This window comes from Myotis lucifugus, unplaced genomic scaffold, assembly GCF_000147115.1.
Source record: "Myotis lucifugus unplaced genomic scaffold, Myoluc2.0 scaffold_304, whole genome shotgun sequence".
Classification (NCBI taxonomy): Eukaryota; Metazoa; Chordata; class Mammalia; order Chiroptera; family Vespertilionidae; genus Myotis; species Myotis lucifugus.
Genome location: NW_005871352.1, coordinates 1,043,226 through 1,067,966, shown reverse-complemented (window position 1 = coordinate 1,067,966; position 24,741 = coordinate 1,043,226). Strand labels below are relative to the sequence as shown.

General features: G+C 35.4%; 1 protein-coding gene across 9 annotated transcripts in view; it reads right to left on the bottom strand.

Annotated features, from left to right (window-relative positions):
- Positions 1-24,741, bottom strand: part of MAP4K5 (mitogen-activated protein kinase kinase kinase kinase 5) — a 105,006-nt gene that overhangs the window by 16,336 nt on the left and 63,929 nt on the right. For all 9 annotated transcript variants that reach the window (XR_002832027.1, XM_006100239.3, XM_023763840.1 and 6 more), the window contains 14 exons: positions 20,588-20,666; positions 18,236-18,294; positions 17,040-17,107; positions 15,134-15,176; positions 14,356-14,509; positions 12,956-13,053; positions 12,732-12,773; positions 11,811-11,895; positions 8,160-8,239; positions 6,959-7,019; positions 4,425-4,427; positions 4,219-4,333; positions 3,509-3,567; positions 613-716 (listed from right to left, as the gene is read on the bottom strand). Coding sequence is in view for 8 of the 9 variants with exons in the window: in XM_006100239.3 (XP_006100301.1) it covers positions 613-716; positions 3,509-3,567; positions 4,219-4,333; positions 4,425-4,427; positions 6,959-7,019; positions 8,160-8,239; positions 11,811-11,895; positions 12,732-12,773; positions 12,956-13,053; positions 14,356-14,509; positions 15,134-15,176; positions 17,040-17,107; positions 18,236-18,294; positions 20,588-20,666 (1,050 nt within the window). In the remaining variant the exon portion in view is untranslated. The remainder of the gene's footprint in view (positions 1-612; positions 717-3,508; positions 3,568-4,218; positions 4,334-4,424; positions 4,428-6,958; positions 7,020-8,159; positions 8,240-11,810; positions 11,896-12,731; positions 12,774-12,955; positions 13,054-14,355; positions 14,510-15,133; positions 15,177-17,039; positions 17,108-18,235; positions 18,295-20,587; positions 20,667-24,741) is intronic.

Genomic DNA, 24,741 nt, shown 5'->3' with positions numbered 1-24,741 from the left:
CCACTGTCTTTTGCTAAAAATCCACAAGTTATTTTAAGTCCTTCTGCTGAACTTTAAGATCCCAGTTATAGTCTTGTAACCTCTCCCTTCACCAAGTTTTAAGTAGCCAAATGATGATGTAAACAAACCCAATCCCAACCTGACAGAAGTATTAGATAAATGTATTTCTTTCTGGATAAGGGAGAATAGAAATGTGATGTTTCTTTGACATTCAGAAGATGTAACTGATATCAGATTTTAGTAAGTAACCACTCAAATATTCCTAAAGTACTTTATAGCTTACCTTAAATTCGATGATTAGGCGACCCTTTTCATATGGTCTACGATAAATTGGCATGCCTTCATTTAAAACACACTTGATATCTCCATGCTTGACAATCTGACCTAAAAACATTGAAGGCAGGTTCTTCCTTAAATACAGCCACATTTTCATGTAGAGAGAATAAGGAACAGAGAAAAATGTCCTAGCTCATTGACAGGAGGTAAAGACCTATCTATAAATAACTATAAACATGCCCATTCTACACAGTAATAATGGAATCTTAAAATTTTAAGTTCAGTTGCACACTAGTGTTTTCTGAAGAAGAAAAATGTAAACAAAGTAATATATACCTTTATCAACATGAATTTCTGCATTGGCTCATACCACTGAAGTAAAACAATTCCAGACTGTAAAGCTCCACAGAGGTATTTATGTCCTGTGTAAGGGTTTCTGACTGGAAGGAAGCAAAACAGACATACCTAAAACACTGAATACCTTTCTATGAAAACATAACTGGTTATGTCTAACCCTATGCTATACACCTGAAAATAATACAAAATAATACTGAATATTAACTATAAATGAAAAAAAGGTATTTTAAAAAAATCATTAGTTTAGCTAAAAGCTAGACTCACCTAAAAGCTAACTCATCTTTCTTTATAAAGGCAATGCTAATATACATGGGGAAAAAACTAGGAAACGTGGCCTTCAGTGGATGGAAGAACAATTTGAAGCAATTATTTAGCTGATAAAGGATTATTGTTTCTGTTCACTAGGATAATAAGAATGAGTACAAAGATGTATTTTGGGGGGGGGAAGGGTTGCTACCCTTTCCTTTTCAGTTTTTTACCTCTTTATTTTATTTTTAAATTTTTTTTATTGATTAAGGTATTACATATGTGTCCTTATTCCCCCATTGCCCCCCATATTACCTCTTTATTTTAAAATTATATACATTGATTTCTAAACATTTTTAATATAGTGCATTATTAAGCAGAGGAACTTTTTTACAAGAACAGTATTTTAAGCACTAAAACACCTAAACTAGTATGCAAGCTGAAGAGCCGCTTAAGTAAATTGACCGAAAGAGAGAATCCGGACAAGGTCTAGGAGGCAACTGAAATCTATGATTTCATTTTTGGTATAGTTTACAGCTGAGTTAAAACAAGGTGAAAATAACTGTTTTACATCTTGCTAGAGATGTAACTTCCTTGACTCAAATCTATAAAAACTTATTGGTCCTTCCTTCTCTGCAATTTGACACCCATCAATAATGATTATAAAAGTAGTTATTTGCAATAAGCTCTATCTTAATGTACTGGTGTCCCCAAAACATGGACACACACTTTAACAGCTGGTATCTCAATGGATGTTTCTTTCTTTTCAGCCAGACTAAGCTTTGAACAAAGGAAATTCATCCAAAAATGCTACTGGAAATTTGAAAATGCAGTTGAAGGACAAACACTGCCTTTATAATTACTCAAAGTATGTATACATTTTTTGGGACATACATAACCCCCCCCAAAAAATGTATACACACTTTAACAGCTGTTCGCTCACTTAATTTTCACTCCTTTCACTTCAGGTTTAACTGATTTGAAATAATGGGTGAAGCCAGACTAAGCTTTGAACAAAGAAAATTTATCCACTAGACTTTTTTGTGGGGATAAATAAAAGATAAAGTTCACGGTACAAAACCAGCAACAGCTGACGAATTAAGGGCGCACAAAGACCGAACGAAATGATTCTTGATGTTTGTAATTCCATTGCTTCGTGTTATCAGCAGTGCCTGGACAGAATGGTCATCAGTTTGAAAACAGGCATTGAAAAAAAATTATTCATTTCTGTGGATTCTTTTAACTTTTGAAAATGAACTGTATGTTAATAAATTGACTTTATAATCATTCAAAGTGTGTATACATTTTTTGGGGGATACCCTATATTTATGAGTTTATATCTTAGGTTGTAAGCATCTAGACCTTTCTTGAGTCATGATCTGATAATAGATATGAACCTGATTCTCCTCTAGAAAAACGCGCATGAAATTTGCTTTCAACTAGAGAGTATGCTTGGAACCATGTAGCATGAAGATCAATGTGTATAATTTAACAAAAAGAATAAACAGGAAGTTAGGAGCTCAGGATCTGAAGTCATGGACTGGGTCTGATCCCAGGTTCTGTTACTAGTAACATAGCAAGTATCACAGAGTGGTGTTAGGGTTAAGTAAAATAAGTATACAGTACAGAATTTAACCTTATCAAACGAGGTCTGCATTCTGTTGTCCCTTCTGGGAGGTACTCTCTAAGCCTTAGGAATGTCATAACTGATAGGAGTATCTTAGTTTGCCTGGGCCCTTGGGTCACTGGATAGTCTGACAATATGATTTAGAGTGGGGGCTGGCAACACTGGAAAGTCTAAAGGGGAACTGGTCATTCCAGAAAGACAACAATGTGAGTTAAGATAGGGGCTTTGGGTCATGCAGTATCAGTTGACCGACCTCCAGAGGGGCTGGATACTGAGATCAGCCCTGGGGGCAATCAATCATGCCTATGTGTTGAGGTTTGAGTAAGCTTCCCTGGTTGGAAATGCTGTGTACTGCCACGCATCATTGTCAGAAAAGTAATGCTATCCATAACTCCTTAGGGAGGGGTCAACAGAAGCTCTACATTTAATACTTTTCCTAGACTCTGTCCCATACACTTCTTCCCTTGGCTGATTTTAATTCATATCCTTTCCCTGTAAGAAACCATAACCATGAGTATAAAACCACTTTCAGTGAGTCCTTCAAGAGAATTTTTTAACATGAAGGTAATTTTAGGAAGCTCCCAAATTTGCAATTGGAATAGAAATGAGGGTATTCATGTATGGACTGTTTTCTCTGATTCTTGGTTGGCTTAACTCCAGCAATAATAATGTTCATAAAGCACTAAGCAATAACTGTTAAATAGAAGTGTTAAGTAAATGAAAGTAGGACAGTAGCAGAGATACAGCCTCAGGGACTAAGGTTAGAAAATTCTAGGCACACTATGCTCTGAGAAAGCATTAGGACTACTATCTCCAAAGCATTTTTATCCCATGTCCCACTATACATTCTTGTGCTTCACTGGCCCCTTAATTCCTTATAAAAACAAATATAAAGCCTATCTTCCTTCCTATTTGATATTATAAGTCTTTTCAGATAAGTCTCTTCAGCATAATTTGATATTACAAGTCTAATCATCAGTTTGAGAAATAGCATTTACTCACCTATGCAACATTTGTGGCAGCCTTTTGTATCAGGAATCTTTGTAGTTAAAGCAAATTTTCTGAAAACATAAGACAATATAAATGTACTCTATTGTAATGGCTTCCAAACAGTGGTCTGTGAATCAGTTGCAACAGAACCGTCAAGGAGCTTTAAATAAAACTGTCTTGGACTCTGACCCTAAAGTATGATTTTATAGGACTGAGGCAGGGCCTGGGAATCTGTATTATAAAACTTCTATAGAAACAGACTCATAGACACAGAGAGTGGACTGGCAGTTGCCAGAGTGAACTGGGGGTTGGGGGACTTGGTAAAAGATGTGAAGGGATTAAGAAGTTCAAATTGGTAGTTACAAAATAGTCATGGGAATGTAAAGTATAGCATAGGGAATATATTCAATGATATTAAGATAGCTATATATGGTGCCAGGTGAGTAGTGAAAATATCAGGGGGAACACTTTATAAAATACATGATTGTTTAACCACTATGCTATATTCCTAAAACCAAAACAAAATAATATTAAAAGTAAACTGTGATGAAATTTTAAAATAAAATAAGATGCACTAAAAATACTTCCATAGGGGAATTCTCATGAAAATACAGATCTTTTAAAATCAAGACAAAACGTTTTTCAGTGGGCAAAGAATAATGGCTGTTTTAAAAATAAACACCAATTTCCTTCTCTCCCAGGATAATAAAAATATTTTGTACCTTGGTAGTATGCGGTCTGGAAACCTATGAGTTTGAATATGAGCAGCTAATCCTAGTTTTTTGGCTTGTTCAAACAAAGCTATAAGATTATGAGAGTAGAGCTGAAAGCTTTTTCCTATAAAAGAGAAATATGTTATTTTTATTAGAATTATTTACAGAAGAAAAAATGTAATTTTCAAGCAAAAAAACCACAAAAACATAATTACCTTCTAAAATGAGGAGTCCAGAAATGTTCAAAAAGCCAACCAATATAGAAAAACACATACAAACAAACAAATAAAAAACACAGTTAATACTATTTTGAAAGATAATAGGTAAAGTTAGTTTTAAGAAAGTAGGCAATTGTGTTTCTTAATACACAAATTAGGAATATTCTGACTAGTAGGTGACCTGGGTAGAATATACATAATCCTTAATGAAGTCAACATAGAAAGAACATTGCTGAACATCTTTGTACAATGGATTGAGTTACAATGATGTGCATTAGATTATTTTAGTATAACATGGAAAATTCTATAAAAGTATGTTACATTATTTTCTGGGATAGAGCTATTTATTAATAATTTATCAAAACACCTGGGATTAAAACTGACTGTGAATGACATCTTTATAAGAGATTGAAATACTGAGACAAGTAAAGCAAACTAATATTATATGCCATAAAACAAGGATAACAGTGATATATATATATATATATATATATATATATATATATATATATATTACTAGAGGCCCAGTGGTATTATAAGAACATAAAACAGTATTTATCATTTTAACATTAGAAAACTTTATATATACATACACACACAGGGTGAGGCAAAAGGTTTACAGCTGTATGTAAAGTAATTTCTTATTACTAATTATTAGTTATTAATCATTATATTTCTCATACTAACAACTGTAAACCTACTTTTGCCCCACCCTCTATGTATGTACATATGTGTGTGTGGAGAGTGTGTACGCTATTCTCAACAAAATTCTCTGTAGTTTTTTAGAATACAAACATTCTGCCTAACATTGCACCACCCTTCTTTTCTCCATTATCCCTATATACTATGTAACTAGCTAGGCAGCTAAACACACAAGTACATGTATGTATGCACATCCATATAAACGCAGACCATTAAGCAGAACAATATTCTCTCCTATTAATTCATTCTGTTTTATGGGTCATTTCAACTAGAACACGGAAAGAACTAATTTATAGGATAACCTTCCCCTATTTTCCTTAGTCATTTTATAAATATATAAAATGTATCTGTGTGGTTTTTAAGCTTATTTCCAAGACAGGCATGAGTAGATATAAAAGAAGTATTAGAGGAAAGTGATCTTATATGTATATAATTCAAAATTGTAAATTAACTGAAGCAATTGTGTTTAAGTTTATTTTCATCATCATCATTATAAATTAATTATTTTGTTAAACAAAAGAATATAAAATTTTGGGGAAACATAATTTAAATCAGAGATTAAATACTCTTTCGAGGACCCCACTTCTTACAAGCTATTTATGCACAATCAAGTAATATGCTCTTCGTAAATACTGTCATTAGCTTACATATATAAACTCAATTTCTAATTAGGTGATGGTTAGTGGAAGAATTTAAGTTACACATCCACACTTAAAATTATGAAAATAACATTTCTTAAATTAGGCCACAGTTCATAATGCTCTACCTATCAACAAGAATGTATATCAGCACTGATGCTTTAAGCAAAAGTAGCTGGAAGGTACACTTAATATGGATATATCTGACAGTACAGTAAATAGAGCAGGGATAGAACCCTCACATGATCCACTGATACACAGCACAAGAGAGTATCAAACAAAAAGAATTTTTAAAAATTTTTAAATACTAAAATTATTTAATTATTCAAAGCAGAGAAAGGGGTGAGTGCTATTTTAATAGTTAATAGTATTAGGATTAATTAAGGAACAGAGAAATAATTATCTTGTACTCTACTATCAAAATAAAAGCAAGCAGCAAATCTCTAGGTAGCCTATTAAATCTAAATGTAAAAGAAAATAGGTTTTTGTAGGTAAGAATGGAAAAAAAAAGCCTAAAATACCACCCATGAACCTGTACCCAACAACCAACAAAAAAAGGAAAACACAAAAACAAAATTGGAATAGGTTGCTCTGGAACCCACTTGTCTATAAGACTTTAAAGCATCGGTCTAAGATAATTAATATGTGGCCCAGAATAACATGAATTCTACCAGGAAACATCTGTTGAAGTCTTCAGTTTATCAAGCACTCTGGGTATTATCTCATCCAATCCTCACAGCAACCTGAGGCTGTTACTGTTACCACCATGACCATCATTCTCATTTACAATTAAGAAAACTAAACCTGAGAGAGACTTGCTCAAGATAACAGAGAAGAAAGCATCTCTGATTCTTTCCCTTCAACTGTTAATTCTCAACAGAAGGCAGGAATAATAGTGACAGTGGAGGTGGATGGGTGGAAGGGCATGGCCTCAGGTGACAATCACTGTGCTATTTCTCTGATGCTGAGATCCTGGGAAGATTTGGGAAGTACTACCTTAATGGAAGATAGGGTCCCTTCTCCAAGTTTCTTCCCATTCTAAGTTGGTAAAAAAACATTTGCAGGTCTTAAAGGTACTATACTAGATTATACACAGAATAACAAATAACATTTTAAAATAATGTATATTAAAATTATATTTCTCTGCTTGTCTATGATTTATTTTTTACATTATGGTTATCATATACATACCTGATAATGACATTAAAGTATTATTGATGACATAGAGCCAAGTACATTTCCTTGGAAATAACTATATAAAAAAAAAAAGAGAGAGAAAAGATAGTTAAAACTCTCCAATTTTCATCTTCTTACCTCTTAACCTCCAAATTCCAACAGTCTGAAATAGCATAAAAATAACTATTTTCTACATTTCAGTAAATTACTAAAACCATACAGAAAAAACCTTTATAAGCTATATATGATAAAAGCCTAATATGCAAATTGACCATCACACCATCACACAAAGATGGCCACCCCCATGTGGTCAAAAGATGGCCGCCCCCATATGGTCAAGATGGCTGGCAGGGGAGGGCTGTTGTGGGCCACCAGGCTAGCAGGGGAGGGCAGTTAGGGGCGACCAGGTTGGCAGGGGAGGGCAGTTGGGGGCAACTGGGCCTGCAGGGAAGGGCAGTTAGGGGCGAACGGGCTGGCAGGGGAGGGCAGTTAGGGGCAACCAGGTCGGCAGGGGAGGGCAGTTGGGGCGACTGGACCAGGAGGGGAGGGCAGTTGGGGGCGACCGGCCAGCAGGAGAGGGCAGTTGGGGGGTCCAGGCCTGCAGGGGAGGGCAGTTGGGGGGACCAGGCCTGCAGGGGAGGGCAGTTAAGGGTTACCAGGCCGGCAGGGGAGGGCAGATAGGGGCGACCGAGCCAGCAGGGGAGGGCAGATAGGGGCGACCGAGCTGGCAGGGGAGGGCAGTTTGGGACGATTGGGCCAGCAGGGGAGCAGTTAGGTGTCGATCAGGCTGGCGGGGGGGTGGTTAGGGGGTGATCAGGCTGGCAGGCAGAAGCAGTTAGGGGCTATCAGGCAGGCAGGCAGGTGAGCGCTTTGGAGCCAGCAATCCTGGATTGTGAGAGGGATGTCCAACTGCCGGTCCACAGGGATCGGGCCTAAACCAGCAGTTGGACACCCCCGGGCCCTGAGGGGTCCCAGATTGCAGGTTGGGCTGAGGGCCCCCCCCCCCCAGTGCACGAATTTCATGCACCAGGCCTCTAGTATGTGTGTGTTTGTGTGTGTGTGTGTGTGTGTGTGTGTATGTGTATGTATAATTTCACTTCTTTAAATATTTAAATCATAAAAATTAAAACTGAGGCCCATATAAATTGATTTGAAATTAAGATATTTCTTTTGCTCAATTTACTCAACTCTTCTTGAGTTAAAACTCCTGAATTACCTGTTCCATTGTTGCCTCATGTAGCTCATTGAGATTCAATGTGTAAATACCGTCTTCAGTTCCAAAAATAATGTACTGATCTAAAATAGTTGAGATAAACCACCAGAATTTACTATCAGTTTCTGAAATCACTCATTAAAATAATGTCTCTATTTTTTTAATGGTACTAAGAGTCAGACAGCCACACATCCATGCAAAGAAAAATTATTTTTTTAAATCCATGCCACCTTCTTTAACTTTCTCCAATTCTATTCTTATTTTTAAAAGCAGATATATGCACTATTACTAACTCACTCTGGCTTTATCTATACATCCTTTTTTCAACATAATAATTTTTGTATCTTAAGCTTTTTTTATTATTAGCTATATATTTTTTACCAGACATCTCAAATACTCTTTGAACAAGGAAACTACAAATTAAATAGAAATTATAAATAATGACACATCAGAAATCATGAGCATACCCAGTATACAAACCGTGGTTTCTAAATATTATTTTCAACTTTAAAAACAAGGATTCTAATCCTGGGCAAGGAAAGTGTAAGATTAGTTTAGAAATCTTGCTGTTTCAGAAAGTAAGGAAGTGCTCAAAAAATGATGAGACATATCAAACAAAAGAACACAGGAGCTCCCACTGCTCAAAAATTCTGACAATTTAAGGGCTACAATAAATATTAAAAGTGATAGATCATACCTTACTGAATAAAAAAAAGAATTCATACATTCAAATTGGTAAAAATACTTGAATGAATGGTAAAGAAGGGAAAATTACTGTGTCAATAGATATCAATGGATTGTCACCAATGGATGCTAAAACTAGTTGGTGAAAAGTCTGATGAGCAAGAGGATATTTATATAGTTTTAATGTATCTCCACACTTATTGTCAATTAGTTGGGAAAATAAGTACTTCTTTATTAGAAAGGAAAAAACAGTAATTTGACCATAGAGAATCTAGCTAGTGAACATTGCCTAAAACAACTGGTCAATGTTAATGTCACTAGTATTTGTTGAGCTGATATGTGCCTCCTGCTATATGCACTGAGATGAGCACAATAACACTTCTGTGATATTCCTGCCAAAAATGCATAACCTGATCTAAGCATGAAGACTCACCCAAATTAAAGGACATTCTACAAACTAAGTAGCTTCAAAAATGTCAAGATCAAGAGAGAGATGGAAAGGTTGATAAACTGTTCTGGACTAATAACATAGACTAAAGAGACATGATAGCTAACTGTCACAGGTGACCTTGAATTTTGAATGGGGGGTGGGGAAAGGGCAGAAATGATAAAAGATATTATTGGGGTAATTAATAAAATTTAAATATGCATTATGGATTAAAAAATAGTATTATATCACTGATAAATTTCCTGATCTTTATAATTGTATTGTGGTTATGTTAAAAGATGATTCTTGTTCCTAAGAAATATAAGGGCAATTTAAGGGGAAGAGAGCATTATGTTTTCAAGTCATTCTCAAGTGATTCAGAAAAAAAACGCACATATAGGGTATAGTAAAACAAATGGGCAAAATAGAAACAACCAATGATTCTGAGTTTCTTGCACTATTTTTCTAATTTTTCTGTAAGTTTGAAATTATATCAAAATTTAAATTTATAAACACATACACAAAAAAATAAATTTCCTTACTGTTAAAAATACTTTGTTATATTTTGTAATAATGATATTTAAAGCAGATAATTATATGATATGACCTGTTTTATTACTGTGTTGAAATAGAAACAAACATTTCCTAAACACCCTCTACTACCTAATTTCTGTTTGCTAATTACCAGACACCCAGGTAGGCTCTGCTTCCTTGCAACAAGGTGAGTTATAGTAACAGCTGTTATAAATGATCATACTGAGAACCAAAGTATCTTTCCCAAGTCACACAGTAATGACAAAACAGGGATTCAAATCCAGATCTGTTTGATTCCAAATTTTTGCCTCTATATATTATGCTTTCTCACTTTAAAAATGTAGTCTAAATTTTTAAAAATAAAATTTGTCAGTATTTCACACTTGCAGAAAAGTTGTAATAGTACAAAGAATTCCTGAATGTCCTTCACACAAGATCCCACATCTGTTAACATTTACTACTTTGGCTTTATCCTTCTTTCTCTTTCCATAAACACATTTTTTGCTGAACTTTTTTTTTTTTTTTTTTTTTTTTTTTTTTTTTTTTTTTTGCTTCAGATAAGTTACAAGCCTAATGCCCTTTTGCTCCTAAGTATTTCGGTATGCACTTCTTAAAGAAAAAGAACAACTTCTTATATAATCACAGAACAATGATCAAAATCAGAAAATTAACAGTGAAATAATATTGAGATTATCAGCTGTCCAAGCATTGTCTTTTTACATAAAAGAAAATCCCAAAGTATGAGTGTAATCAGTTGTGATGTCTCTTTGGTCTCCTTTAATCAGGAACAGTTCCTGTATACTTTATATAATCCTATCTAATAATAGACAAACACGGTAATTAACCGTACCTTCGCTACGCCTCACATCGGCTAATCAGCGCGATATGCAAATTAACCGTCAACAAAGATGGTGGCTAATTTGCATATACCAGCTGGGAGCGAAGACTGAAGACACCGTAGAAGGAAGCCAACTAACAGAGCCAAGGTAGTGGAGACGGGCGGGGTAGGAGCCGCAGAGACGGGGGGGGGGGTGTTAGGAGGTGCAGAGACGGGAGCGAAGCCCTATTCTTGCAGGAATCCTCCTGCAATGGGCCTCTAGTCCTGGCTAATAAAGACAGAATATGCAAATTGACCATCACTTCGTGACAAAGATGGAGGCGCCTGCAGCCAATAAGGAGGGAATATGCAAATTAACACGACAAAGATGGTGGTGGCCGGCCCGGAGCGAAGGTGGGAGATAGCAGCCAGAGCGAAGGCCTGGGTCCTGGGTGCTGGAGGGAAACCAGTGCCAGCAGCCAGGGGAAGGAAGGCCTATTCTTGCATGAATCTTCGTGCATTGGGCCTCTAGTATATAAATAAATTGATTTCAGAGAGGAAGGGATAGGGAGAGAGAGAAACAATGATGAAAGAAATCATTAATTGGCTGCCTCCTGCACGCCCCACACTGGGGATTGAGCCCACAACTTGGGCATGTGTCCTGACCGGGAATCAAACCATGACCTCCTGGTTCATAGGTCAATGCTCAACCACTGAGCCATGTAGGCTGGATCAGTTCCTGTATGTATACTCTTACATTCTAATGCTTTAAATAAAAAAGTCTATTAACCTACTTAAGTGTTGCAGGTACCTACACTATTTAATATCTAAGTCATATTTTTTGTTGTTGTTAATCCTTACCCGAGGATATTTTTCCATTGATCTTTAGAGAGAGTGGAAGGGAGGGGAAGAGACTCAGAGAGAGAAACATCGATGTGAAAGAGAGACACATCGATTGGTTGCCTCCCACACGCACCCCAACCAGGGCTGGGATGGAGCCTGCAATCAAGGTTTGTGTCCTTGACCAAAATCGAACCAGGAACTCTTCTAGTTTGCTGCTCTATCCACTGAGCTAAACCACCTAGGCTCTAAGTCATATTTTAAAGTAACAACCTCAGTTCACTGATCATAAAGGTCCTTTCCCATAACAAGTATTTTATTGGAGATGTACATAAAAGTTCAGAAATTTTACCTTTTGTATCTGGATGTATCCAGGATGTTGCACAATTAATTTTCAAAGGGCAGCCATCAAAAACTTTGGAAAAACATGCTCCCATCTTATTTATAAAGAAAAAAAAATGTTGACTTCTTTGATTAAATAATTTTGTATATTCTTAGAAAATGGCTAAGATTATTATGAAATGTTAAACTGACTCTTATTTACATACACTTATAGCTTCATTACAAAACAAAATTCACATTTCTATTATTTAACCCCTTCTACCAACAGGGTCTCATAATCTTTCCTGTGTAATCCATATTTTAGGGCAAAAATATCAAATTTATCAAAACATCTACTCATGTTAATGATATCCTAGGAATTTTAAGTCACTGCTTATTTTTAGGACTAACATTTAATAATGTGAAACAATGGATGATTTTACTGAGTAACGCTTACCTTGGTTATAATTGTGCTATAACTCTTTAATAGACTAATATTTATACTATATGTTAGACTTTTACTAAATAAAAAAGTACAATTTATAAAGCATCCTATTCATATGATAGGTTCTACTGAAAGACCCAAGAACAAGCATTAACAAAAGTGTCCCTGTTTTTTTTAGTTGTGCACAGTTCAACGTGAAAATAGCTTCATATGTAGAAAAATATTTAACCCATATAATGAAGAGGACACAGTACCACTAATATCATCACATTAGAATTAAATTGGCCTTTGTAGGCTAATCTGAGAACCCAACTGCCCATATTTATAAAAAAGTGAAACTCTACAAGTTCTATGGAACTCACTCAAATTAGGGTATATGGTATACCCAAATACATTTAATGCCTTTGTATTTTATAAACCTTTCCATTCAATGGCTTGATAAACAATCTGCTGCTGCTTCTAAAGAGATAAAAAGTGGTAAGTAATTCACATAAAAATATTCCTTACCAGCACTTTTGGGGTGGGTGGGAGGCCATTGATGACTGGTTTCTGTGGTAAAAAAAAAAAATCATTAATACTGTAAGACCTCTTAAGCCTTTTTTCAAGCCTTAAAAAAACTTTATACATTTTGAAATTTAGTTATTTAAATTCTTAAATTTAATAGACTATGCCCCTTATATGATAAATACAGCATTAGTTACAACTAATAACCAAGTGCCTGTTATACCTACAGGGAACTCTCGCTTGTCCTTTTTTCGTGGGAGTTGTGGTGCTTGTGCTGATCCTTCTGTATTTTCGCTAATCAGTTTTGAAATACCATCACCATTTCCTAAAGAGAATCATGTTTAAAAGTTGAAGAACCATACAAGTAAGTACTTTCCTTGAAAAACAACTTTCCCTTTCCCCCACTACTTGTTTTTCAGTTTTACAGTCTACATTCAGGTGTACAGCATAGTGGTTAAACAAGTATATACTTTACAAAGTGATCGACCCTCTCCCCCATATCTCAAGTACCCACTTGGCACCATACTTGGATATTATAGTATTACTGACAATATTCTCTATGCTGTATTTTATATTCCTGTGACTATTTCATAACCAGCAATTTGTACTTCTTCATCCCTTCGCCTTTTTCATCCAGCCTTCCAAATCACTCCTCTCCTCTGGCAACCATCAGTCTGCTCTCTATATCAATGAACCTGTTTTTGTTTGTTCATTTGTTGTTGTTTTTTACTTTAGATTACATACATAAGCGAAATTATATGGTATTTGTCTTTCTCCGATTTATTTCACTTAGCATAATATTGGGTAGTCCTTTATTGGGAAATATTCTCCACCAGACAAGTTAAGGTATCTTTCGTACCTTTCTCTGGATTCTATACAGGTAGCATAGCATCTTTAGCAGTGATCTATATGCATGAAAACAACAAATGTCTTTTCATGTGAGAAAAATGAAATCTGACCAATTGATACTGATATTCAAGGCCTTTCATAACTGAACTTCATTCTATCTTTTTGGTCCAATCTCCCAGTACATACCCTTTAAAAACTCACACTTCTATCATATTAGACTGTATTTCCAACACATTCAAATTTTCCTGCTTCAATGCATTTGTTCATTCTTTCTTGTTCTCCAAGAATGCCTGCCAGCACTGGCTCCACCTACTGAAGGCTCCCCAAGCCCTTAAATACTTTGCAAGGGCCCATTTCTTCTCCCCTATCCTTATCTCTCTCAGATATCTCTCGTCCTCTATTACATATAGTTAATTATTGTAGAAGACACTTATACAAACTGTCTTGTCTAATGTTATGTGTACATAGGTATAACTTCTACTATAGATCCTGAACTTCTGGATGGGAGAACATCCATTCATTTTTCTAAATCCTGCAATATTTAGTGAGGAATCAAATTAGGGTTGAGTTGGACTGAATCTATGTATAGCTCATCCATGTGGAATTTTAAAGAAATTTCACAAAGATTTAAAGACTAATAAAACTGATTAAAGAAAAAAAGACATTCTTTAAAACATGATCAAAATGGCTTTCCTTTCAATTTTCACTTTCATTTATTTGCCCAGATCAAAATATCTAGCTGTATGTACTCCAGGGCTGCCAATACTGCTAGCCATACCAATAGAGGAAGTCTCAGCTACAGGAACACAACTTGGGCTACTCTGTCTTCTGAGAACTTGGGGAGCTCTGTTCTCTGAATCAGGGCAACGTTTTATAGTTGATGATTTTTCTTCATCTAGGAGGTTGTCTTCAGGGTAACTGTTTATTCTTGGCTAGTGTTAATAAGATACAAAAGTACTTTAATAAATTTGAATATAAAACAGTAACACTTCATTATCATTATGTATCAAAGACTTTAGGGGGAGGAGGACATGCCTATTTTTCTTTCTTAGAGTTCAATTCACTTTGCTAAATAATAAGCAAAGTAAGCAAGAGTTGAGTTACTGTCTCAACATAGCCATAAATTTGCCATGTGATTTTTAATCAACCATAGCCTAAAGTTGATAAAATTTTAATAATAAAATTATGTAAATAAGGCATAAAATATTTAATATCTAGAAACAGCAAGAAAATGACTTAATGAAGTACGACTCTACTGAAATGTCAAATTGCAGTAATAAAGCAGGAATGTAAATAATGATTCCTCTCCATGCAGCCAAGTATTTTTTCAAATGAGTAATAACCTATTTTTGCCTTTTTCTAATAGCTATTAAAATCTTATATTTCTTATGAAATCTTTAATATATACTTTATATCTCCATAACACCTCTCAAACAAAACTGCATCTAAAATATATTTAAAAGAATTCTGAACAAATTTAATAACATTATTTAAAAATTTTAATTACTTTCTTATTTAAACAAGGATTTATTATTTAAAATCTACCAACAGCTCACCTTAGGAGGAAGGGGAGGTGGTATTGCCCGTTTTGAGGTTGATCTAATATGAAAAGAAAAATGCAATTTAGATGGTGATAAATTATCATAACATAGATACACTATTAAATGTGCATTAGGGGATAGAAAAGACAATTAGATCATGGTACAAAGTATTTTAGAAATCTGTAAGAAAACCTAAGATCTCATTCTGTCAAACTGTATTAGTATAACGAAAAAATAGAGATTTTTATACACTGAATAAAAGGCTTTTTTACTTTATAGTTATGCTTGGCAACATTTAATATATAATAAAAACTAAATTAAACTTAGTAGGAAAACACAGAGCCAGAATCCTAGAGTTGAAACCCACAGTGAATCATAGGTTCAAATGGCCATATCAAGTCCTCTGCTGGTCTAACTGGGGTAAACAGATCAGCAACATTGGCATCACTTAGAAACTTTTATAAATGGACCTTCTAGCCCATGAATCAGAATCTGCATTTTAGCAAGATCTCCAGGTGGGCATCCAGGCACATCAAAGATTGAGAATCATTGATCCAGTCCCAACGACTGTATTCTACAGACAGGGTTGGCAAACTTTTTTTGTAAAGGGCCAGATAGTAAATACTATGGCTTTCTAAACTATAAAGTGGTCACAACTACTTAACTCTTTTGTTGTATCATGAAAGCAGCCATCCTATCTAATAAAGAGGGAATATGCAAATAGACCATCACACCAACACAAAGATGGCAGCGCCCAGTTCCCTCAGCCCCATTGGAGTCCCCCAGTCCTTTCAGCCCCGCCGGGGGGGAGGGGGGGGAGGGGGCAGGCGCGCAGCCACCATCCGAGGCTTGCCTGTGCCTCGGGCCGGCCCTGGGCGGCTGGGGGGCTAAGGGCAGGTCTGGCTGCACCACGCACCTGCCATGCTCCCGGCTGGGCTGAAAGGACTGTGGGACTCGGGCAGCAGGCACAAGGAGGTGCAGCTGACACCCAAGGCGCAGGCAAGCCTCAGATGGCGGCTGCCCAGCCGCCCAGGGCTGCCCGAGGCTCAGGTAACCAGGGCCGGCCAAGGTTTGTGCTGCCAGCAGTGACAGCAGCATAGGTGTGATGGGGGCGTCGCCTTCCCCTGATCACTGGGCTGCCTCCCGCCCCTGAGGGCTCCCAGACTGTTAGAGGGGGCATGCTGGGCTGAGGGACTCCCTCCTCCAGTGCATGAATTTTCATGCACCGGGCCTCTAGTAGATAATAAATAAACAAATGAGCATGGTAATGTTCCAATAAACATTCATCTATGGACACTGAAATTTAAACTTCACATAATTTTAGAGTATAACAAAATATAACTGTTTTATTTTTTCCATCATTAAAATATGTAAATACCATTCTAGTTTGTGGGCTGTACAAAAAATAGGCAGTGGGTCAAATGTGGATTATAAGCCAGCTTACCAACCCTAGATTATAGGTCTAATGTGGGAGCCCAGGAATCTATATTTCAAAAAGCTCTCTAGGTACTGCAATGCATAAACAGGTTTGAAACAACTCACCTAGGCTATCCCTGTCAATTACTGAGGGAAGACAGGTCTAGAATATGAAGTAACTACATTGCAGAGATGAAACTGGGACTTTTTGACTTCCACTATAGTATTATTTTCCCCATGATGTCTTGTGGTTCATCTTTCAGTACTAGTATATTAACATTACAAATACTATATTCTAATTTAAAGTACAAAAACCAAAAATCTTAAGAATCTACACATAATGCATTTTGGTAATTTAAAAAAGTCAGAAATTTTACAATGACAAGAAGGGAGTACAACTTTTTGAAGAATGAAAATGAAAGCTTATTAGGATAAATCACATCCCCTCCCAATATTGCTCTTATATAATCAAGTAAAATAAAGTTTACATTAGTAAACAACTTACTTTCCGGTATTTGCACCATCAACAAAAGGATTCCACTGTAGTACAAAGTTTGGGTCTGATGATACTCCCTGTGAAAGTAAAAAACAGTGTTTAAAATGTTACCTTAAAACAGATACTAATCATTTTATTTGATTCAAAAAATCATTTCGTGTCATGATTGTTAATCATCTTGGTTTCAATCAATTTTTTAATCTTTAGCTAGATTAGTTGTTATTTGACATATTTAGGTCAATGACTCATCAGTTGGCTAAAACTTAAGAAAGTCCATAAACATACTATATATAGCTTCAAGTGTAACAAGTCCTCTTTACCAATAAGCTCATCTAGTCAGAAGTAAAACAGAAAAACCTAACTTTGAATCATTTGCATCACTACTCCATTAGCACGGAGAACTAAATGTCATATTATCATTAATTTATTGGTGCTATTATTTTTTCCTACTAGTACAGACATTGAGAGTTTATTATACAGCAATGTGCAGGGTGGGGCAAAAGTAGGTTTAATTGTTTGTATGGAAAATAATACAGTAATTGAGAAATAATAATAAAAGAATAAACTCTGTTTTGTGTACTCACAACTGTAAATCTACTTTTGCCCCACTCTGCATATAGTAATAATACCACTTCCAAAGATTAACATGAAGAGGTCCATTAACAGAAGACAATTACTCTAGAAACTATTCTGTTATTAATATAAAGTAGGTTAAGATAATATTGAGGCTGACTCTAATAATATCTTGTTCTATCTACTACTTCTTTCCTTTCAGATAAGGAAAGGGTTAACTAAATAGTAATTGCAGAATAAGAGCAATGGTTTAAAAATAACCTATATTAACAGATAACTATTAAAAAATAGTAAGCCAATGCAATAATGTACGAAAAACCAAAAAGAATAAGAAAAAAAATTCTGAGAGCTTAAAGCTGAGCATCAAAATCCATATACAGTACTCAATAACTTCATGCAAGTTCCTCGAAAGACTCAGAAGGGTCTAAATAAATGGTTACAATGGTATATTACACATTTTACCCTAAGAAAAAATACACCTAAATGTAGGCTTTTTTGAATTTTAATGTGTAAAATACACTATCAAAGTTAATACTTAAGAGAACATTACTTTGTTCCAAGGCCAAAGTACACATAACTATAAGTTTTCTCAAATTTTAGTATGTAAAATACTTTAAAGTCATAATTCCTACCATTTCATCCCGTGCCTCTGTTTCTTTTCTCAAAGGAGGTTCAAATTGTAACTTGTCAACTGCAAAATATATAACAGATAGTCACAAAATCTATCTATTTTACAGGAAAGTAAGAGAGAAGAGAGAAAAGAAGAAAAGACAAAATCTCTCTCTCTCTCTCTTTTTTAACCATAAGAGTACCCCTTACTTTATGCTTACCAAAACAAAGTAACAATGTGGAATCATCCTAACTACCCTATTAATTCTTGGTCTGAGTCCAAAAATTAATAGCACTTTTTATGTATAAGAGATTTTTAAAAACTAAGAGTAGATGACAAAGGATTTTAAAAGATTTTAAAACACTTTAAAGATGTTTTCTAGGCTGCAGACTCTGTTTTGAAACTAATTTAAGCTACAACTTTATGGTAGGAATGAACCACCGATCCCCAAATTACTTATAATTATTTTAAAAAAACCCACAAATGATACTTTGTCAAGTTAAATGTTACAATGGTATTCAGGAATTTAATATTGTATTTTGACAAATGTGTATTTTATTTGGCCTAGTCAGACTGATTTTAGAATTAAGAGTACTTCTTTTATATGAAATATTCTAAAACAGAGAAAAGGATGGTTTATTACTTATTCATAAGGTACACAGAACTTTAAAATTCTAAAATCTAATGTGACTAAAAGACTAAAAGAAATTAAAATTAAGGTCTGGGCCCAGCTGCCGCCTGCACACCTCCTACTGGGGATATGCCCGCAACCAAGGTACATGACCTTGACCGGAATCGAACCTGGGACCTTTCAGTCTGCAGGCCGACGCTCTAGCCACTGAGCCAAACCAGTTAGGGCAGGAAAATTCTTGTATAACCTTAACATCAAGAAGGCCTTGCTTCACATAACACAAAACCAAAAGTTATACAAGAAAAGATGCATAAGACTATATTAATTGAATACTATACAACTGCATAAAAGAGAGAAAGCTTTATAATGGAACATCAACTTTGCTCTTTTCTATCTGGTATCTGAAGTCCAGATATTTCACTTGGAATTACATAAGAAGGTAGCACAAGAACATCAGCAATCTGGGACTAACAAAGAGATAAAATCTTGAATTACTGGTTTAACTATAAATAGATATGACTGAAACAACTGATATGGAAGGATATTTCTAACTCTTCATTGACCTATATTTCTGATGCTGTATCCAGAAAGCTAGAAATATTTGGGTTCAAGAAAACTGACTTGAAATGCTCATTTGCAATAATTCTAATTAACCTAAATACTTAATAAGCTTTCGTCCTCCATTATGGTTTGTAATTTTATTTAATCTTTTTTTACTGTAAACTACTTTAAATCTCTTTGAAACAAGTATGCATTTAAATCAATATACCCATACTTAAAACTTCTTTGTAAATCTATTTTCTAAATTACTATGGATAAAATGACAAATATTGTTGATACTAAACTTTTATCTGTCAATGATTTCTTGAATAAAAATCAATTTCCTTTTATTTATTTATTTATTTAATCCTCACGTGAGGATATTTTTCCATGATTTTTTTAGAGAGAATGGAAGGGAGGGAGACAGACAGAGAGAGAAACATTGACGCAAGAGAGAAACATCAAGAGACACATCCACTAGTTTTCTCCCACACACTTCCCAACTCAGGCTGGGGATTGAACCTGGAGCCGAGTTATTTGCCCTTGACTGGAATTGAACCTGAGACCCTTCAATCTGCAGGCTGACTCTCTGACCAATGAGAAAACTGGCTAGGGCAATTTAAAAAATACAACCTTTAAACATGTATTTTAGAAAAGACTCACGTTAGTGTTAATGTTAAACTGTCTTAAAAAAAACTAAAACCAACCCAAATATCCAACAATAAAAAACTGTCCAACTATAAAGTATCAACTCAATGAACAGGATACAACCATCACACATAATGGTTTATAAAGGCTAGGCTAATATGTAGAAAATACTTAGGTAAAAATTTATGTATATTATAAATTCAGCCACCTAAAAATATACATGGAAAAACATGAAGAAAATTCAGCAAAATATTATCTGTGGGTTGGCATGAGTGATGTGATTGTAGGCAATGTTGATTTTCTAGTTTTTCCTCTTGCAAATTTTCTGCAATAGACATATATTACCTTTGTAATTAGAAAATGAAAAACGATTTTATTGAAATCCAAGGGAATTCCTTTATAAACCAGAAAAGCAACCTCTATTTTAGAGGTATCCTGATATGTCAAAGTATGTAGCCTCAATTGGTTTGAGACTTTATTATTCCAAAAAAACCACAAGAACACCCAGCTCAACCCTCCAAAACCACCAACTGAAAATATATACCAAACACATACAATTTATTTCTGAAGCTGTTCGTTCAGCTCTGGCATTCCTGTTTGTAGATCTAATGGTATGACGAATGATTGCATGGGGCTGTGGATATAAACATACAATTAAAAATTTTATTTTTCAATTAGTTTATATTCAATATAATTTTTTACTAGTTTCAGGTGTACAGTATAATGGTTAGACAATCATATACTTTACAAAGTATCCATCCGATATTTCAAGTACCCACCTGGCACCATACTTATTACAATATTATTGACTATATTCCCTATGCTGTACCTTACACCTCCAGGACTATTTTGTGACTACCAATTTGTAGTTCTTAATCCCTTCATGTTTTAAAAAGATTTCAATGATAAAGTTCAAAGTTTCTTTTTAAATTAAACGTTCACTTATCGACAAACATGACTACCTACTAATAAATTATAGGACAAAAATTAAAAAATATAATGAACACCAAGGTACTTTAAAAGTTTATTCACTTAGCCCTGGCCAGGTAGCTCAGTTGGTTCAAGCACCATCCGATATGCCAAGGTTGCAGGTTTGATCCCCAGTCAGGGCCCATACAAGAAGCAACCAATGAATGCATAAATAAGTAGAACAACAAATTGACGTCTCTCTCTCTCTCTCTCTCTCTCTTTCTCTCTCCTCACCTTCTCTCACTCTAAAAAAAACCCCCAATAAATAAAATTTAAAAAAAGTTTATTCATTTATTCCATGTCTATTCTGTATAAAATATATGAGATTCAAAGAAAGCCAGAGATCTTCAAAGAGTTTATAGTCTAGGACAGTGATGGCGAACCTATGACATGCATGTCAAAGGTGACACGTGAACTCATTTTTTTGGTTGATTTTTCTTTGTTAAATGGCATTTAAATATATAAAATAAATATCAAAAATATAAGTCTTTGTTTTACTATGGTTGCAAATATCAAAAAATTTCTATATGTGACACGGCACCAGAGTTAAGTTAGGGTTTTTCAAAATGCTGACACGCCGAGCTCAAAAGGTTCGCCATCACTGGTCTAGGAAGACAAGACACAAATACTTATAAGATTAGAAAATGGTAAGTGCCATTCATTAAGAAGATTATTACTAAAAAAGATTACTATTTTTTTAAAAACACATTTTTATTGATTACAGAGAGAAAGGGAGAGGAAGAGATAAAGAGATAGAAACATCAATGATGAGAGAGAATCACTGATCAGCTGCCTTCTGCATGCCTCACACTGGGTATCGAGCCTGCAACCTGGAGTTAATTATTATTTGGCTATAATGAAGATTATGTGAAGAGATGACAATGCTGGAAGGAGACTGAGGATGAGCAGGATCATCAAGATTGTCAGGTTAGGGCTCTTAATTTTATTTTCTTGGCAAAGGTATTTTTTGGAGATTTTACAGAGAGGGGGTGGCATCACCTGTCATTTTTAAGAGTGATCTGATAGCCCTGACCGGTGTGGCTCAGTTGGTTGAGCATTTGAGCATGGTCCTAGGCACCGAAAGGTTGCCGGTTCCATTCCCAATCAGGGTACATGTCAGGTTGTGGGCTCAATCCCCAGGAGGCAGCCAATCAAAGTTTTCTCTCTCTCACATCAATGTTTCTCTCTCTTTCTCTGAAATCAATAAAAACATTTTTTCTTAAAAAAAAGAATAATCTGATGAATGTGTAAGGGGGCACGGTGGGAAGAAATACTGGATGCAGGGAGACTAAGTAAGAATATTGTAGTAAATCAAATGAGACGCATACTACTTCCACCCTTTCGTATAACTTCCTGATTCTTTTGAAACTATGCCTTCAGCTGAACCCCTATCAAATTTCTGATGACTCTCATTCACTGATTACTCAGACAGTGCCTATATTTTTTTCTCCATTTCAAAACCCACCATCATACCAACAGACTTCAAAAGCCCACTGTTAAAAAAAAAAAAAGCCCACTGATTTTAAATTTTCTGACCTCATCTCTAGAGGCATTCTTCAATGCATTCTCTACTCCTAGATCCCACCCTGAATCCTATCATCTGTTCTCATATACAAATTCACACAATACTCCAAACTTCTCATCCTTTCAACTCACTCTCTTATTTATCCCCATTAAACTTTTATAATGTTCACATTAGAATCTCAAGTCCATCAATCCATTACTTTTTCACTCTCTATCAGAATTTTTCCTAACTTCACTTTTCTTCCTACCCTGTTTCTACCTGGCAGACCACAACTGGAATCTCTTGCCAATATTCTAAATTCCCTTTGTCTCAGAGTCCTTCACTATACTAGCATGCCAAAATGATAGCCCCAGAAAAATTAAACTAGCTACCTTTTGTTTACATCTGGAGTACATATCACTGCTGGATGAATATTACCCAGCAAAACACATTGAAAATCTCTCATGTAAGGCTTCAGCTTTGCCCAAAACACTTCTTGAATCATTTAACCCATAAAGTAACCCCTACACATCTTCTCCACACTCTTCAAACCCATCCATATTCCTTCCCACCTTTAGGAGATAACCTTGCTACTTACTTCACAGAGAAAACAGAAACATCAACTAGAAACCTACTACCTACACTGTCAGCTACCCTCTCTATTGCAAGGGAAGTGTTTCTTTTCTTTTCTCAATTTCAGTCTCTCTTTCCTTCTCAGGGATTTTGTCTATTCATCTTGGATCCTTTTCATAAGCACTTCATCCTGCTCCTTTTCATAAGCACTTCATCCTGCTCAAACTTTTTGCCACACATAAAACCGTCAATAAATCCCCCACCAACTCATTTTTCTCTAGCTATTGCTCTATCCTACTCCCCCATTTCCCAACTAAATTTTATAAATCAATTGCTATACTTATCTTTCAAACTATTCTAATCTAGATTCACTTCTACTATTTGAAAATTATCCTTTTTAAAGTATTCAAATTCTACTACCCATATCCAATGATTTCTTTAACTCAACTTCTAGACAGTATTCTAATTAAAACTTTCCTTCTTTATTTTAATGTTCTTTATCAATCCTTTGCCATTCCCCTTAGCTTACTTGACTCTTGAATCATGGGAGAAATCTCAGGATATTGTCCTAGGCTCCCTGCTTTTCTCATTCTACTAGAAAACTAGCTTCCTTTGCGTGATCACACCTACCCTTTAGGGTATTATCAACGGCATCTATATCTAATGCCTTTCAAATTTATATCTCTAGTCCAAACTTCTCTCTGCAAGCTACAACCACATAGCTCTCACTTTTTATGAGATTTCCCTATTTGGAAGTCTTGTGCAACATTAAAATTACCATATATAAAACTAAACTGATCTTTCCTACCAAATCTGTTCAAGTCAAAATCTGGAATAACCCTTTTCTGACTGCACCCCCCTCAACCCTCATGTCTTCATCCCATCATCAATTCTCTCATATACAATAATTTTTTTGTTTTGTATAGTTAATCCTCACCAGAGGTTATTTTTTCCATTGATTCTTTTAGAGAGTGGAAGGGAGGGGAGGTGGAGAGCCAGGGAGAGAGACACATTAATGTGTGTCTCTCACAAGGATTGGATGCCTCCCGCACGAGACTGCAACTGAGGTACATGCCCTTGGCTGGAATCGAACTCTTGACCCTTCAGTCTGTACCACTGGCCGACTGAGCCAAACAGGCTAGGGCTCTCATATAATTCTTGAATTAGTTTACTTTTCTCCATTCTTGCTCTACCACCCTACTCTAAAATGCCATTATCTCTATTCAGAAAAACTTCAAAAGCCTCTTAACAGGTTTTCTGGAATGGAATCACCATTCTGAAGTTATAAAGATCTTAAAATGTGTATCTAATTATATCACTCCTTTACCCTTCAATAGCTTCTATTGCCCTTAAGCTAAAGCCCAAAATTTTCAACATGGCTTGAAATGACTAGCTCTATAACTTCCTCTCTCACCACTTCCTTCCTTGTTTTCTGCTCTAAGAAGGCTGATTTATCTCTAGTTCATCAAATACACCGCTTTCTCTCTTATCACCAGGCCTTCAAACATACTATTCCCTCTGCTCAAAACACTTTTGCCTGTTCTCTTCCTTTAATTCAATTTATCCTTTAGGTTTTTAGCATACATGTCACTTCTACAGTGAGTCCTTTCTTGTCCCTATGATATGACCCCACAGCATCTTGTATTTACCAGTCCATAATAGT